We start from the raw sequence: 18,291 nt of genomic DNA, 5'->3' as shown, positions 1-18,291 counted from the left end.
GAAGTTTAAAGGCCAAAGAAGGGCAGTCATTTGCCTACTTTTTCTTTTCCCTGCATATAGTTTCCAAATTTTAGGTGGTCAAATCTATCCATCCTTTATTACTGTTTTTAACCTTTACTCAAAAAAATGACCAAGGTTATAGAAACATATACACAACTGGAAAATCATATCCATAAATAAACACATGCTAATATCCTAGCAAATTTTTATCCAGACATTGCTTCACTGACTCTTGTCTTACCCACACTACTCAATAATTATCTTCACTCAGAAATACATGGTTAAGATTTTTTTATGACAATGAACAGAAATCTACAGTTCAGGTTTAATGGCTGCACATTAGTATTATCAAAATTTAACCAATTTAAGTATTTTTCATTTTTTGCTATTAGAACAAATGGCTACATGTAGGATTATTAAATCAAAAGAATATCTACATATGTGTACTAACTTTATATTATTTAGTCCTGTGAGAACTGCCGGCTCATGGTTTTCAGCCTGCATTCTACTAGGGTGTTGGGGTCTTTTTCTTCATCTGTAAGGGTCTTTAAATATTAAGAATGTTGACCCTTTGTCAATAAAATTACAAATGTATTTTTTCAGTTTACCGACTGCCTTTCAATTTTATTTACAAATCTTTATTTACATGTTTTGTTTCTATTTAGTCCAATGGACCATTTTATTTTCTGCCTCCGATATAACGTTTTTGTTAACCCACCCTGAGACTGTAAAAATGCCAGCCTATTTTCCTTTTATCTCCATGTTTAATTTTAATTTACATTTTAATTTTAAAAAGGCATATTTTATTTCACATTGATAAACTGCCATAAAAAAATAAAAAGAAAAAAGAACATACTTAAGTATGGGGTAGCAATTAATCCATCCTTTTCCTACAACAAATAGCTAGCACCTTCTTCCAAAATCTTCTGTAATTGCAAAATAATTGTAATTTCCCCATTAATCTGAAATATTGTATTTATCTTATTAGATTCTTACGTATACTGGGTTTATATTCCAAATGTTTATTTCTGAATGTTATTCTTTCCACTTATTGTTGAATATGGAATCAACACCAGCATACTAAAATTGTTAGGGCAATTCCAGTTATTCTATTCTAGTTTCCCAAAATACTTTAGGTATTCTAGCAATGAACTATAGAAATCATTCAACGACCATGCTGACACTATTAAAGAAAAAAAAGGTTAGGATTTTGAATGGTGTTACATGAAATTCAGGAGTAATTTGAGAAGCATTCTTACCCAGGAATATGGCATAATCTTTGTTATGCACATCTTTTGTCCTTCTTCATCTAGATATACCACATGTCTAATTAGGCTTACTCTCCAGAGTTGTTTTTTTTTTTTTTTTACTATTATGAATAGGACATATCTCTCCTTTTGTTATCTAAATGTTATTAACATTTTAAAACTTTACATATTTATTTTTTATCTAGCTACCCTATTAATCTCTACCAGTTTTCCAGTTAATTCTCTAGGTGGATGATAGTATTTGTACACTGTAACAATACTAAGTGCCCTCTTTACCAATACTTGTATCTCTTATGTTGATTTTTTTTGGGGGAGGTAACTGCTTTGGATAACGATTGGACTATGTTAAATAATAATGGTAATAGAGGGATAATTCGATAACTGATTTTAAGGTTTAACTAGTTTTCATGATGCATGACAAACTGGCAATTTTTCAGCTAGATTGTTAAAAAAAATCTTAAGTATGTTATTTTATCATTAAATTGATAACACTGTGTTATTCTTCTCTCCCATTTGACCTGCTAACAAATGAATTATATTATTAAATTTTCAAATATTAACTCATCCTTACATGCCTAGAAGGAACCTCAGTCATAGCATACATTTTTTAAATATTCTTACAAATTTAAGGTGCTAGCTAAGATCACAAATCTTATTCAAAAGTGGTACTATGCTGCATTTGGAGGTAGAGGGAGTTAATCTGATAAAATGAACCAAGAATAAACTTTTTAATAAATAGTGTATGATACTCCATTACAAATATGTGCACAAGCACATAAAATTACAAATTCTACCATTCCTGGGGTTGGAATTCAGGTTATTTTTAACCTATAGTTTTGGCAATTGTTAATAACTAAGAATTACTCTAATAACCAATTCATTCAACTTTTGAAGTGTGGAACAAATTGGGCTACAAAGTTTTGTCTCACCCACCATGTTCACCTGACCTCTCGCCAACCAACTTTTTGCAGGGAAAGCGCTTCCACAAAATGCAGAAAACATTTTGCAAGAGTTTGTCGAATCCTGAAGCATGGATTTTTATGCTACAGGAATAAACAAACTTACTTCTCATTGACAAAAATGTGTTGATTGTAGTGGTTCCTATTTTGATTAATAAAGATGTGTCTGGGTCTAGTTACAGTAATTTAAAATTAACGGTCCAAAACTGCAATTACTTTGGACCAACCTTAGATATAAATTTTGGTTTCTATGTCTGTTTCTGTAGGAAAGATACCAAGCAGAGCAAATAAACAAATACTAAGTTAAGGAGTATGAATATATTTAATGCACATGATAAATCTTACCAAATTGCTAGCAGGGATATTACTGTCCTGTCAGTTTTACTGCAAATCCTTTCCCCCATGTATTAATCCTCTAATAATTCAGAGACAAATATAGACACAGAAACATGGTTAATACAGTTTGAATTATTTATTATTATTTTTAGAGATACTTGTCTTGCTATCATTCAGGCTGGAATACAGTGGCACTATTGTAGCTCAAGGCAGCCTCAAATTCCTGGGTGCAAGCCATCCTCCTACCTCAGCCTCACTAAGGGTACAGGCAACACAGTACCATGCCTGGCTAATTTTTATTTTTTGTAGAGATGGGGGTCTCTCTATGTTGCCCAGGCTGGCCTCAAATTCCTGGCCTCAAGTGATCCTCCTACCCTGGCATCCCAAAGAGCTAGAATTGCAGGTGAGAGTCACCATGCCAGGCCCAAGTTTGAAGTAAAAAAAATATATATATATTTGAATGCACCTAGAATTTTCTTTGGCAAAGGACTTAGTCCTTTTAAAGAAAAGGTCTTGCTGTGTTGCCCAGGATGAACTTCAACTCCTGGGCTTGAGTGATCCTCCTACTTCAGCCTCCCAAGTAGTTAAGAGTTACAGGTACCTGTCACTGAGTCCAGCTAGAATCTAATTCTTTTCCAATCTCCTCAGTTAGTAAAAATTCCAGGACAATTTACCAACTTTTACATTTATATTCAGGTCTGTTCTGTTTTGTTTCATGTATACATCCATTCTTGCATCAATATTATACTAAATTTAACTACTAGCTTCATATTAGAAGCTAGTCTTATACTTCAAGAGAAAGTACTTTATTTTTTTTTTTTACAGGTAGACTTCAGAGTCATTTAATCAAATTCTAAAAACAAGGCAGTTTCATGGGAACTATATAAAAAGAGACAGAAAGAGAGAGACAGAGAGAAATTATATATATATATATATACACACACACACACACACATATATATATTCTTTCCATAATGAACATGAAATTTCTCTCAAGTCTCATGTACAGTTCATGAGAAAAAAAAAAATTAAAAAAAAAAAAAAAAAGGAATTTCCATTTCCCCAGACTTTAAAAATATTTCTCAGTAGTAGTTTACTCCATATATCCAACTAAGGTTATTCCTAGGCAGTTTCTTAGTTTTGTTAAGTTTGGGAACAAAAAATTTGTATTCATTCACTTTCTTAGTATATTAATGATTTGTAAAAATATATTTACACTTTATATATATTTAAGCTTCTATCCAGTGATTTTACTAAACTCTTACAAATTCTAAGTTTTTTAGCTGATTATTTAGGCTTTACTAGGCATATGCCCATATCATTTACAAATAATGAACATTATGCCCCCTGCCCCACTTTGATAGTAACTTTTATTTCTATAAAATTTCAGCTTTTAGGAACTTACAATCTTTAATGCATTTATTAATCCATACATATTCTACAAGAAAGAGTATTCTGTGTAGAATAATGACTGTGTAATAATTCCTCTTATGGGCCTAATACCATACTGAGAACTTTATATGCTTTATTCATTCGAATGTTAGCCCTATAAAGCAGGTATTACTATACTATTCCCATTTCACAGATGAGTCTCAGAGACACTGATTGATTGATTGATTGACTCATTGAGACAGAGTCTTCCTTTGTCACCCAGGCTGGAGTGCAGTGGCACAGTCTCAGCTCACTGCAACCTCTGTCTCCTGGGTTCAAGCAATTCTGCTTCAGCCTCCCAAATAGCTGGGATTATAGGTGCACAACCAGGCCTGGCTAATTTTTGTATTTTTAGTAGAGATGGTGTTTCACCATGTTGGCCAGGCTGGTCTCAAACTCCTGACCTCAGGTGATCCACCTGCCTAGGCTCCCAAAATGCTGGGATTACAGGCGTGAGCTACCATGCCCGGCCTCAGAGACTTTAAGTAACATCATATAGTTAGTTAGTAAAGGGACAGCTGGTTTTCAAATAAAGATCTGTTTGATTCTTTCTACTATAGCAATCCGTTCCCCTTTCTTAATTAATGTCTCTCTGGTATTCTTGAAAAACAAAACAAAAGAGAGCCAACAAATAAAAGTAATTCCTAAGAATATACATGAACTTTGTAGCAATATAACTCGCTCATTTGACTGCTGCTTGATTTTTAAAATCAAATATTTTGCTTCTATTTACATTGCTCTTTAAGGGCAAGGTGTGTCCTGTGAACGTTTCTCACTGTTAGACTAGGGCAGAAGCTCAACAACAGAAAAGGCTGATGACTAAGAATCCTAATTTCCTTCCAACCAGGCATGTAGTAACACACACTTTTCCTATAATCCTTTGCTAGTCAGGATGTGAACTGCTATACAATCTCCTATTCCCAACCTTAACCATACATATGCATTAACACACAAACCAGAAAGATACACAAACATGATAGTCTATTTCAGCTAAGTTATATTCTTACTACACCTTAAAAGCTGTTAAAAAAGTAATAATATTAACGGAAATCTGGTGCCAAGATTTCTTTATTTTAATCTTATTTGAGTAAATCTCCCTGTCTTTGGTGAATACCAGAATAAAATATTTTAAATAAACAGTATAATTTAACTTTCAGATAAATGGGATTTTATTATCCTGAGGTATATATGTGCTAATTTAGAAGGTATAATCTAGAGATAGAAGAATAAACTAAATCCATAATTTAAAAAATATCGATTCATGGCCAGGAGCAGTGGTTCACACCTGTAATCCCAGCACTCTGGAAGGGTGAGGGAGGGCAGATCACCTGAGGTCAGGAGTTCAAGACCCACCTGGCCAACATGGCAAAACCCCAACTCTACTCAAAATACAAAAATTGGCCGGGCATGGTAGCGGGTGCCTGTAATCCCAGCTACTCAGGAGGCTGAGGCAGGGAGAACTGCTTGATTCTCCATCTCAAAAAAAAAATAAAAGCGATTAACTTTTTCCGAAATAAAATCTTAAGTAAAATCCAAATGAAATCAGAACTTTTATTAAAGTAGCAATATCTGCTACTAAAAATTTATCTAGGCCGGGCATGGTGGCTCATGCCTGTAATCCCAGCACTTTGGGAGGCCGAGGTGGGCAGATCAAAAGATCAGGAGTTCGAGACCAGCCTGGCCAACATGGTGAAACCCTGTCTCTATTAAAAATACAAACTTAGCTGGGCAAGGTGGTGGGCACCTGCAATCCCAGCTACCTGGGAGGCTAAGGCAGGAGAATTGCTTGAACCCGGGGGGCAGAGGTTGCAGTGAGCCAAGATCATGCCACTGCACTCTAGCCTGGGCAACAGAGCAAGACTCTTTTAAAAAAATTATCTCATTAAATTCAAGTTCATTATATTTATTCTGGAAGTTGGTAAACAATGAAGCGGTTTTTTTAGGAAAATCTGAAACATGTTTGCTGCAGCCTTCCATGAGCTTTAACATCTAATTTACTTTGGTATTTTGATTGCATAATATTTTAAAATACTGACTCAGAGACAAAGTTATGGAAATCACAAAGAACTTTTCATTTAAGCTGATATTTGCAGGAGAAACTGGCAAAAAGATTATCACAAAAATACATTAAGATGGTATCACAAGTGCTTTCAATTATAACTCTTGTAAACCACTGTGAAAAACAATGGACCAAATGACTTTTCATGGCCATCTAGCATAAAAATGTACAACAAGGACTTGAGATGTAAAGCTGTCTTTTTAAAAAAATTTTTAAATTTTTTTTGAGATGAAGACTTGTTCTGTTGCCCAGGCTGGAGTACAGTGGCACGATCTCGGCTCACTTTTATCTCTGCCTCCCGGGTTCAAGTGATTCTCCCCCGCCTCAGTCTCCCAAGTAGCTGAGATTACAGGTGACTGCCAAGACGCCCAGCTAATTTTTGTATTTTTGGAAGTTTCACCATGTTGGCCAGGCTGGTCTTTAACTCCCAACCTCAGGTGATCCACCTGCCTTGGCCTCTCAAAGTGCTGGGATTACAGGAGTGAGCCACTGCAAAAATTTTATACTAACTATATATGCCCTTTTGAAAACAATCAATTGATAATAATTTTTATTTCATTCATTCCCCTGCCCCTGAACCATGCCCCACCAACTTAATAACTTAGAACTTTAATTCTTTACTGAATATTAGTGTTCCACCACTTTCTTGTCATTTTCCCATCTTATAAATATGAATCTAGATTTCCTAAACTTACTACTTTAAATGTATCCAACCTTTTTTATAACCATTTCTGCTGTTATCTGTACACTGTCTAGTCCTTCTTTGTCGTCCTGGGAAAACTGATCCCTGACTTGAAATCTCTCTCTTCCTCTGTAAAGACAGATGTAAAGTAACTATTTAGAAAACATGCCATTTCTTTTTTGTATTAGAAGTACTCATATTGAATTTTTTTATGCAGATCTGAAACAATCACTGGCCACATATTCAGAAAGGTTTTAGATACGTACCTGCATTGTCTTTGCAGATACTAGAAGAGCTAGTATTCTCATTACTTTGGTATAGGTGCTGAGTTCTAGTCTCTTGGGGTACAGATGATGTTTGAGTCATCCCTTCTTCTAAGGCTTGTTTTATCCAGCGCTATAATCGGAAAAGAACCACAGAATTATCAATAATAATTTAAAACTATTTAGTACACCTGCTTTAAGTGTACATCAACTAGTGAGTGATACAATCCAACACACTAATTCAGTTACACAGTCAAGCATTTTATTGTCTTGTGTCTCAGCATATTGGAACACTGTCCCATCAACTCCTTTTAACTGACAAAATTTGAGAAAATCTGGATTACATATATGAGATCCCATCAAAAGACAAAAACCAATAAAAAATGACTACTATTCAACTTTTCATACTGTCTGGGATGATGTAAAATGGGAAGACTTAGGAAGAAATCTTAACATTTATTTAGGAGAGGCTCAGATCACATAGAATAAAATGCATAAAATAAGTGCCTAGAAGGAAGATAAAGATCTCTTAAAAGTTGTCTGCCCTGTGCTGCAGACATGTGAAGAGGTAATAAAAAAGATTCACAGGAAGATTTTGGATAAGGATGAGTCTTCACTAGAGCTACCAAAAGATTTGCAAAAGGTCTATCTCAAAAGAAATAACCTATGGGATCTCTCTCCAACAAGCAGTTTGGCTAAATTATGCACAAGTAATGCAAATCAAGATATGAACTTCTGTAGAAATCAAAAAAAGGGAAAAAGTCAAAAAGAATACCTATCAGTCACAAGTTTTTGGTAGTAAAGATGAGACTAATAAGCTGACGAGAAATAAATTTTGAACAGATAGTAAGCCTGCAAAAATTAGGATAATAAGATTACGCATCCTGTGGAAGAGAGAAAATTTCTTACCTGTAATTGTGTTCTCTTAAGATATACAGTTGTAGGTTGCTCACCACTCTGTGTCTCTCCTGCCCTGACATAAGACAGATCGAATTTTGATAAACATCAATTTCTGAGTAAGACCCTCCCCCAAATAGGAAGAGCAAAGGTGAATTATTATAATTTATACCTTTAGAGAACATGTATTACAGGTAAGTAAATATTCTCTTCACCAAAGAGAGCAATTCTCATAGATTTTTCCCTCTTAGAAACATAGGAAATAATCCATAAAAATTTTACCAAAAAAACCCAAAAAACTTACACCATATAAATGTCATTGTGGCTGGCCAAATGAAAGCAAAACTAAAATTGTAAACATTTGGAAGGAAGAGTGAATGAGTATATTAAAAAAGAGCTCTCAATGGTAATTTGAATCATGTAAACATTTTAGGATACAACCAGGTCTCTGAAAAGCAAACACAAAAACAGAACAAAAACCCGAAGAATGAACTCTCTTAGATACAGAATATTGATATAAAGATGAATTGTCAGAACCATACATACAGCCTTAAAGCTTAGAAGAGAACTTAGAAGTCATCTTGTCCAAAGCACTCATTTTATAAATGGAAAAATTAGGCTCAGGAGTGAAAAATCTTTTGTTACAGCCACCTTTTTCTTTTCAGAGCAGAAAACAGACTCATTTGGGGTCACCGAGCTTTCCGATATGAGTAATTTTTTAATATTTCCACGGTCTAGTATATGTACTCATAAAGGAATTTACATTCTGGATCTGACGACTACAAAAAGGGAACATAAAACCAGAACAGGAGTATTCTAGAAGAAAGACAGTACCAGGTTAAGCTATAAGGTAAAACACAAAAGAATATGGTCAAATATTCTCCTCCTGGTCCTGCTGTATAATTTTACAATATTTCAGGACTCATATAAAAAAGGAACATGGACAATTGTTTGTATCTAACAAGATACAATTAACCCTATGGACAATAAGTTAATTTAGATCCATCTACTTGGCAAGCTGTTAAAATCAAAAGAACATTTCTCCCTTCTCTGAAACTCTATATTAAAGTGAATTGCAAAAGAGTTTTCTGGGAGGTTCAAAGATGGGTAAGAGAAATGTTTTAAAGGGTCTCATTATTGTGGGGAAAGAGCAAGGAAGTAATACAGCTTTTGGAGTCCAAAAGCCCTGGCTTGAAACTTGGCTATGATGGGTACAGTGGCTCAGGCCTGTAATCCCAACACTTTGGGAGGTCAAGGTGGGCAGACTTCTTGGGCTCAGGAGTTTGAGACCAGCCTAGGCAACATAGCAAAACCCTGTTGCTACAAAAAATACGAATATTAGCCAGGCATGGTGGTGTGCCTGTGGTCTCAGCTACACAGGAAGCTGAGGTAGGAGGACACTTGAGCCCAGCAGATCGAGGCTGCAGTGAGCTGTGATGGTGCCATTACACTCCAGTCTGGACAACAGTGAGACCCTGTGAACCCCCACTACCCTCCACCAAAAGAAATTTGGCTGTGTCACTTACTAACTGCCTCACTTTGGGCAAGTTACCAAACATGTCTGAGACAAAGCTTCTGGATATATAAATTAAGGACAATGATCCCAATTTCATGAATGGTAAGTGAGATAATGTATGTGAAGAAAGCTTGTAGCACATTATTGAGCGCTCAGCAGGTTTTCAACGAGTCCCTGTTCAACTAAATTTCAATGTTATGTTTAGAGATTTACAGATAGTGTTTCAGTGTATAAAATGAAATATTACTATCAAGGCAAACCACAGTGTTTCATTATCAGTCAGAATGGTTTTACTAAGAAGTCTGGAGACCAAATGCCCTATACACATTGTGTCTAGAAGATGAGTTTAGAGAGAACAAGGTGAAACACTACTGAAAGCTTTGCTGGCCACTTGTAAATGTTTCTAAAATAACAACTGAAGATCTAAAAAATAATACACTATAAAATGCTTCTCAAGAACTATGATTCAATTTAGAAACTCCAGGGATATCATAAAATGTTCTGTCAAATACTCAAACTCTTCTCCTCGGAAGTAGCAAAATAATAATGAAAATTAAAAAAACAGCATAAGAATCTGAGTACAACTAACGGATACAACTTTAATTTTTCCTATACTCGTAAGTTTTTAAGTTAAGAGGCCAGGCCCTTACCTCTTTTAGTCAGATATGAAACAGTGAGCCAACAGAAATATACGTCATTCTAAATAATCCCATGGAGGGTTGTTTTTCTCATCTATTATATTCTGAGGGATTTTCAGAATTTTATTACAATTTTGTTTAGTAATGGAAATGTTCTTAGGTTTTTGCATTAGATTAAGTTCTTTTTCACCAATCTAAGAACTCTTCGTTACTGCCATAAAGCCAAGTTCGATTCTCGCTAAAACATCCAATTTCATTTTATTTTGCCTCATAAAAAGCGCATTTTTAAAAATACAATCTTGATATGTGGACAGCACACAATAAAGCAATGATTTAAGCTTAAACAGTTTTTAAAGACTCTATCTAAATAGTCTTGTTATGATAATCCTGTGTATATAGCCTAAACTCTTTCCTAAAAGACTAACCATGACACATAGATAAAAGTGCTTAAGCACAGCCTGTATAAATAAGATTAAGGATAGTTAGATACATTTGGAAAATATAACGTGGACTTGTGTTAAATGGAATTTCTATTTGTTGCCCGTAAAAATATAAGGATGCACTATAGAAATAAGTACTACCTGGGTTAAAAAAGCTTAAAGAAATGCATTTTCTACCAGATTGGAAGTTATGGTCCTAGACACACGTTTTTGGTTTTCATAAGTCTCTGCTAGTTGGAAAAGACGGAAACAGAAAGACTGCAACCCAGCATCAAAATTATCAAGAAGGAATTTCAATTCAAGAGCATAGTTCATATTATTTGCAGCTCCGACTTCACTACTAATCTATAATAAATAATTGCCTACACTTTTTAAAGGACCGAAATAGGAGATTGTACAATCTGGCTTGATAAGATGCTTCAACATCCTTAGAAATGGTCAAATTTCTCTTTAGGATTTCTTCTACTAGGGTTTCCCCGAACAAACCAATGAGTGATTCCAATATTTACATAACATGTGCAATTAGGAAAAGACGTTCTGCAGTGTGCTATTGTGTCCTTCCTTTTTGCACAGATTCCTGTTGTCCTCCTCCCCTCCATATCCCCCACCATTCTGGCTCATCTTTTATGCTCCCCGCCTCCCAACCCAGGAAATAATTTCTGTTCTTTGGGGAAAGAGAAAAGTTTTAAGTTTGGAGGAGTCAGGGAAGACCTGCCTGGAGTTGTAGACTTCATCACATCAAATAATCTACATGCAGCATCCTCATGTACGTGATGCCAGTGGAGGAGGGCAATGGCAGACACTGAGGAAGGCAGCCTGAATCCAGATCTGAGGATAAGAGAAAAGGGTGTTCCAGGGAACAGACTCTACCTCAAAGGAAGGCCAAATGAAAGGGTGCCCTATACTTCTAGAAACATGGAAAATGACATCATAGATCTGAGAAAGTGACCTATTCCTAAGAGACACCTTTGGAAAATATGCAAGGCTTCTGGGAATTAAGAAAGAACACTCCAAAAACACCACCAAATGCTACTGCCACTAGATCCAAAAACAATAAGTAACTAGAAAGAGGAGAAAGAGGCAGAGACAGAGAGGGAAAGAGAGTCTTTTAGGGTAGATTGCGTATTCTCTAGGGAATAAACAGTCAGACTTGTCATTTGATCAAGGAACAGGAATTACACCAATTACAACAGGATTTTTTCTCTAATTTCCTTCAAGTGATGATGGTGGGTAATAGTGGTTGAACTGATTTAAAACAATTTAATTACTTTTCATTTATGCAACAGTGTTCTAGAGGACCTGGGACATAATCTCACACAATAATCATAAGTGGACATGTTAACCAATATCACAAGAGCACATACAAAACATAGCCATCCCTACCCAGTCATCCACTGCTGTGTGCTCTCACTCAGGAACCTCAAGGGTTCTCAGAAGAGACCTCAGTGACCAGTCACAAATTTGAGCACCAAAAATGCAGTATATTCATTCCACCACAGTCTTACTGACTCTTATTGAATCAGTTTTTATGGCTGAACAACTAACTCATTATAAACTCACATGGGCAGAATGCCTAGGTAGAGAACATGTTATTTATGTCATGATAGGAATCTTAGGTTAAAACACACATACACACACACACACAAACAAAACACACACACATAAACACAGACATACCTTCTTACAGGAGCTGAATGTGCCATCAGGCAGAAGGGGCCTTCGACGCCTCTCAGGGATAAAGGGTGATCCAAAACGAATGTAGTGTTTGGGGGTGGTGCAAATTAATGGGGAATGGATAAGACCTGGTAACATGTTCAGGGTCGTTGCCAGTACAGTTGGATCCGTCGTGATACGTAAAGGACACTCAACAGGGCACTCTTGCTTCTCTGCTTTATCATTCAACCATTCTGTAACTAGATACTAAGGCAAAAAAGAGATCATTAGTTGATGTTGCAGATGTATAAATCAAGAGGTAGTAATGTAGTTCACAAAGACAAATGTCATCTAGAAATTAGGACAGAGGGAGATGCAGCAGCTGCAGTAAGTATGAAATGGGCAATCAGAACGCAAGGGCATCTTCCTTCACCCTCTCCATGTCCACTAAGAGAGGAATAATTTCAGCTATCAGTGATTTAAGCTGACTAAAAATAAGGAAACAACAGGCAGCTGGATGGCTCCGGCCTTTTGTGTCAAAGCATTTTAGAACTTTCAGTCTAATAATATTGATATTAGTTTCTTCTGGGGATTATAGGTCCTCTCATTTCAGTAAGACAGCCCTTGACAGACTAGACTTATAAAAGATGTTATTTGTGACTTACCTTTTTGGTTTTGGGGTATTTAGATGCAGCACGGTTGACATGGGATCCACCAATTGACACCACAGTTGGGTCAGACCCTGTTAATTGCCTGTTTTCTCCTGAACTGTCTACACTTCCAGCTTCAGTAGGAGTTACTAAACTGTTATTTCCTCCCTCTTCCAAGGCAGCTTGTGACAACTCTGCCTGCTGTGCATTGGCCTGCTTCTGACGCTTTAGTCTTTGGGCTGAACTGGTCCTGTATCGAGAAATTCGACTCTTCGGCCGGGGCCTAGAAGGCTTTGCTGGAGGTGGCTTGGGGACTGGTTTTTCTGCAGCAATATCCTGTAGCAATAGTAGGTAGGGTCAAATGCTTAGCAAAAATGTCTTATCAGCAAACAGTCTAATTTTCTATTCACATTAAGCATTCAGAATGTCTACTGATGAAAAATGTAAAGATTAGAAACACTAATTTAAAATGTAATTCTTAAACACAAAAATGTATACATTTAAATGAGCTAGAGAGGCTGCGGCAGACGTCTGGGTTAATTATTTCTATTTCTAATACACATTTATAAAATAGGCCAATGAAATGGTTCCAGTTAAACAGTTAATGGCCTTATTTAGTGTGATATGGAACACAGCTGAAAATACTGATTTTAACCATTCCAAAACATTAGCAAAGGTGAGGATGTCTAAGCTCTGAAGACTTTTCAACTCTTACCCCTGCTTGGGAAGACCGCCGGGTGTTCACACCAACACTCTGTGGGGTGCTTGGGATGGTAACATTTGAAGCAGAGTTACTAACTTCAGATTCAGGGGCTTCAGTTTTTGTCTCTTCACCAACAGGAGCCTCTGAAGTGGTTGTAGTAATTTCTACATCAGAGTTGCTCTGTTCCGAGGGCTGATCCCGCCGCTTCTTTCTTTTCTCTAAGTTTTCAAAAGCATGCATGATGGCTTCTACCTTCCTGTCTTCTCGGGTCTAGAAAGAAATAGCATTGGTGTAGAAGGAAGCTTCAAATGAGGATGAGGGGACAGGCTTTATAAAAGTGTTATTAATGGAAATTTATAGAAACTCATTTAACTACTTGTAAGATGACACACATTACTTGGAAAAAAGATAAAAACTAAAAATAAAATATTTCATTTTAAATGTAGGGAATAGTTGTAAATAAAGGCAAGGTCAAACATAAACTTCAAAAAGGGTCAGTTATTTTGAAACTTTTTAATATAAAAGAAAAACAGTCATCAAAACCAAGTTTTCTTTGTATTTTCAGAGTTCTAAAATAACCAAGTAGATTTTCTTTAAACTAAATCAGGGTCATAAACACATGACTGGTTTCAGCATAAAAGGAGAATATTTTAGTTCAAATGACTAAAAGGGTTTTTAAAAAATTCAAAACTCACACAAACCTAGAAAATTCCTAATTCAGAGCAAATCAACTATAATACATTTTGATTCTGACCAGCCAATTTTTTGGAACCAAACTGTTAGTTAAAAAAAAAAAAAAAAAAAACCTTTTAAAACCATCACTACATAATAATCACTAGAAAACTGCTGTGTATATAGCGAAAAAGAAATAAAAAAATTATAGTAAAACCTATATTATTGAAAAAGGCCAAATTCTAACCTACAGGTCAAATCAATGAGATGATACAAAGTCAAGAGAACAGAAGTGGTTCACATAGTGCAAGTAGCAGAAATGAGAAGGAGCAAAGGACTATCAGATGGTACTCACCCTCCTGCTATGAGCTAGGTTCTCCTGGTCATCTATAACGTCTTCTTTCTCTTCTTCTGGTTTTTCTTCTGGATTGTCTACTTCCTTTAAGATAGAGGCAATATTCAGCTGTACTCAAGCTCTGAGAAAAAATCAATCTGTTTTATTCTGGTAGCTTAAAACTCTCTATAACAATTTCTAGTGCTTTAAAGTACTAACTCATGTGAGGCCACATGGTAAACACAGATGATAACCCCTATTCTCTGGTGCAAAACCAACAAAGGATGTTCTTGACATTGTAAAACAGGAATGAATGAACACAACGCACCCACATTGATACAAAGGGTATTAAGTGTTACGAGCTCCCCTACTTAAACCATTTGGCAACTGGGATCCTCTTCCTTTAGAGCATAGCTGCCATAGCATCATTATTTGATCAGGGACGATTACCTCATGGTCACTGGATACAGTTACTTTTTCTGGAACTTCTTGTGATTGCTGGTCATTATTCTCCTCTGGAGCCTCATTCTGCTGCTCCATCTCTAGCTCTTTCCGTCGTGCTTTTCTACGTCTAGTCTCTGCTCCAATGGTGGGTAGGCTTGGAGTAGGTGGTGGGAGTGGCAGTTCTGTAGCATTAGGATTCCTTTTTTGTATAGGACAATTCCGGTTTCCCTTGTGACACGCACAGTCCACTTTATAATTACTGCTCCAAAGAAACAATCAAAATGCCTGTCTCAGTACCCTCGAAATTCAGTTTTATTATCCATTCACACTCTCAAAATATCGGCACAATAATTTCCTCTGATACTGTATCTGAATAAGTTAAACAGAGACATTAGAGAGTCCTATACATACTTTTGCTTTTCTTTTTATTAGAGACAGAGTTTTGCTCTGTCATCTAAGCTGGAGTGCAGTGGTGCATCACAGCTCACTGCAACCTCCACTTCCCAGGCTCAAGTGATGTCCTACCTCAGCCTCCTGAGTAGCTGGGACTACAGGCATGCACCATCATGCTCAGCTAATTTTTTTATTTTTGGCAGAGACGGGGTTTTGCCATGTTGCCTAGGCTTGTCTTGAACTCCTGGGCTCTTCCAGCCTCAGCCTCCCAAAGTGCTGGGATTACAGGCATGAGCCACTGTGCCTGACCTAACACTTTCAGTATTCTGTCTTTCTCTGTGTAACCCCAATTCTACCCCGTGGTCAGTGGGGGGAAAAAAAAAGAAAGCCATCTCTAAATTCAATTCTCCCAACTGTTTATTTGCTATTTAGTAGACAGTGAATCAATGATAAAGGTTGATGTGGGCAGACTCATCTTATGCCCACCATTACTATGACCTCACTTTCACCTACTAATTCCCTGCTTCTTATTAAAACTTTTTCTTTTTATTTTCTTTGATGAATTAGGCAGAAGATCTTTTCTTCTTATACCTAGACCTAACCTCACTTTACCACATAATCTCTATTTTGCCCAAAGTGACCAAGGAAAAGCATATACTTTATAAAACTCATCACATATTCATCTATAAATTGCCATTTGTTTTTCTGTATTGTCATATACAGCTAGATTACATGGTTTCTGTGGACATGGTGAATCTTTAAATCCCGCCCCTGGCTTTATAAGGGTATAATTGACATATTAAAAGTACATGTAACATATTAAATTCTCATTCTATATAGTCCCTGACGTTAAGTACTCTGTGCAAGATGACGTTAAGTCCTCTTGTTAGAGGATGGTATTGTAATTTCCAGGAGTATCTCATAAATATATATCCATTTCGCTATGCTTGCTAAAAAGGCATAAGCCAAAATGCTTTTGTCAGTAAACTTGTGAGCAGTATCATACAAGGTATCTGTATCTCTAAAAAAAATCTTAAGTCTGTCTTTTCCTTTATAATTTCTAGACAGAAAATGCATTAGTCATGAAAAGATTAAGTAAACAAAGGAAAAGGCAAGAAACAAGAGCAGACTTTAAACAGAGTGAATAGTTTAATATGTAAGACAAGGACATTTATGTTAGGCAAGGTCTTAGAGATCTTACCAGTTACTATACTCATAATCAAATGCTATGGTGACCTCAGCATCCTTGGTGATGGCAGACACAGCATAGATACACAGGTGAATCATCCCATCTGCAATCATGTGTCGCACCTGGGTGAAAAGGCTTCTGGTTGGATTTTTCATAAACATCATGAAACCATAAGAGAGAAAAAACCTTTTACCCTAACACGTTCTCTTCATTTAGAGTTAATGGTAATCTGTTATTTAGCCCCTTCATTTCATCTGAAAGTAATATACCATACAGGCTTGAAAATTTATGATACTTCTTGAGATGTTAGAAATCAGGGTAAAATCTCTGCTTTCACATCTTATGGCTGTTTCCAGCTCCACCAGAGATTTAAAATTCCTTAGCCAGTAAGTAAAGCTCTGTGGATTTTCTTGTTTTATTTGATGTGGTTGCTCTGAGTAATGAATTCTGGAAATGTCTAGATCCTCTCACAGAACACTAGTTACTAAAATCTAAAAAAACTGCAACCAAATAGCTGAGTTAGGCCTAATGACATTTACTTCCACCGTATGGCAATTTCTTTAATATAACTGCACTGATTTTCTTATCCAGTCCAGCTTTCCCCTTAGCAAATGCTAACTTGCTCTTCCCTATTTCTGCCTTCTCTGAAGAAAGTTCTTTCCTTACTCCCGTTTTGTCAGGATAAAAGCACCGTTACTTTTGTTTTTCACCTCTCACAATGAAAGATCACGACTATTATCTACAGACCTTTATCTGAGTGAAGTTTCACACTGCTTCTTCAGTAAGCTTGTCATTTGGTGGTTCCACTCAAAGGGATGTTGCTACAGATATCTTACCTCTGCGTTTGGTGTACAAGATCTTCTGATGAACCGAGCATCATTACCGAAAGTACGGGCATCCACACACATCTCTACACCATTGAATTTTGAGTAGAAGAGCACAAAGGGATATGGTCTAGGGATATAATTAAAATTCCTGTAATTCTCAACACAAATAAAAAGGCCACCCCATGACTCCAAATATGAAGCATATGCTAAGAGAAGCAGCAGTGGTCTTTTGCAATGCCTAAACTTGGAAAACATCACATGCTTGTCTGCTTTTGATTAAAGAACAAGCACAAAGCAAGGAATGCCTGGCTTGGAAAGGAGATGTCACCACTTTATACATTAAACAATTTGCAGATTTACTTGCACTTCTCTACAAATAGCAGACAGGCGTGAGCTTATCTGAGTTGCGATTTTTTTTTTCTCCCAAGAGCATCCTATCAAATGATGATTTTTACAACAACACTGGTCAATCAGGTCCACGTTAGCCCTCAGTGCCCAATGAATGATGTTCTTACTTTTTGAAGAAATGCCCATTGACCTCAAATTGCTGTCGTAACATGACTTTCCCACGATACTCTATTATAAGAGTGTCCAAAGCCAAATCTCTTGCAGCCCTCAGGATCTTCCGGTGCTTTTGAACACGAGTGACTCTTCCCAGCTGTAACTGAATAAAACCAGAGGAGTAACATTAAACAATAGCAAGATCAGCTTAGTAGACACTCAAATTATTTCATAATTAAGGAAAAGGCGCTAACATTTTCAGGTTTTATCTGTGTGTTATTTAGATCAAAGATGAGAAATTTTAAAATGGGATAAAAGCTCAATTTTTCTAAGAGACATGCTACATCTAGTGAAACTGCCTTCCCAGAAAAGGCAAGAACATATCAAAGAAAAATACAGAACTAAGATTTCAGTGACTCTATCTCTAATATAAAAA

General features: G+C 36.3%; 1 protein-coding gene across 16 annotated transcripts in view; it reads right to left on the bottom strand.

The window, feature by feature from the left end:
• The window catches only part of SETD5 (SET domain containing 5), a 53,610-nt gene that overhangs the window by 16,873 nt on the left and 18,446 nt on the right, over positions 1–18,291 (bottom strand). For all 16 annotated transcript variants that reach the window (XM_012471241.3, XM_064361958.1, XM_064361962.1 and 13 more), the window contains 9 exons: positions 17,870–18,018; positions 17,364–17,481; positions 16,540–16,649; positions 14,952–15,204; positions 14,523–14,606; positions 13,508–13,765; positions 12,808–13,128; positions 12,167–12,409; positions 7,002–7,131 (listed from right to left, as the gene is read on the bottom strand). In XM_012471241.3, coding sequence (XP_012326664.1) covers positions 7,002–7,131; positions 12,167–12,409; positions 12,808–13,128; positions 13,508–13,765; positions 14,523–14,606; positions 14,952–15,204; positions 16,540–16,649; positions 17,364–17,481; positions 17,870–18,018 — 1,666 coding nt within the window. The remainder of the gene's footprint in view (positions 1–7,001; positions 7,132–12,166; positions 12,410–12,807; positions 13,129–13,507; positions 13,766–14,522; positions 14,607–14,951; positions 15,205–16,539; positions 16,650–17,363; positions 17,482–17,869; positions 18,019–18,291) is intronic.

This window comes from Aotus nancymaae, unplaced genomic scaffold, assembly GCF_030222135.1.
Source record: "Aotus nancymaae isolate 86718 unplaced genomic scaffold, 86718_ANA_hifiasm-v0.15.2.pri h1tg000046l, whole genome shotgun sequence".
Taxonomy (NCBI): Eukaryota; Metazoa; Chordata; class Mammalia; order Primates; family Aotidae; genus Aotus; species Aotus nancymaae.
This window is presented reverse-complemented; position numbering and strand designations above follow the sequence as displayed.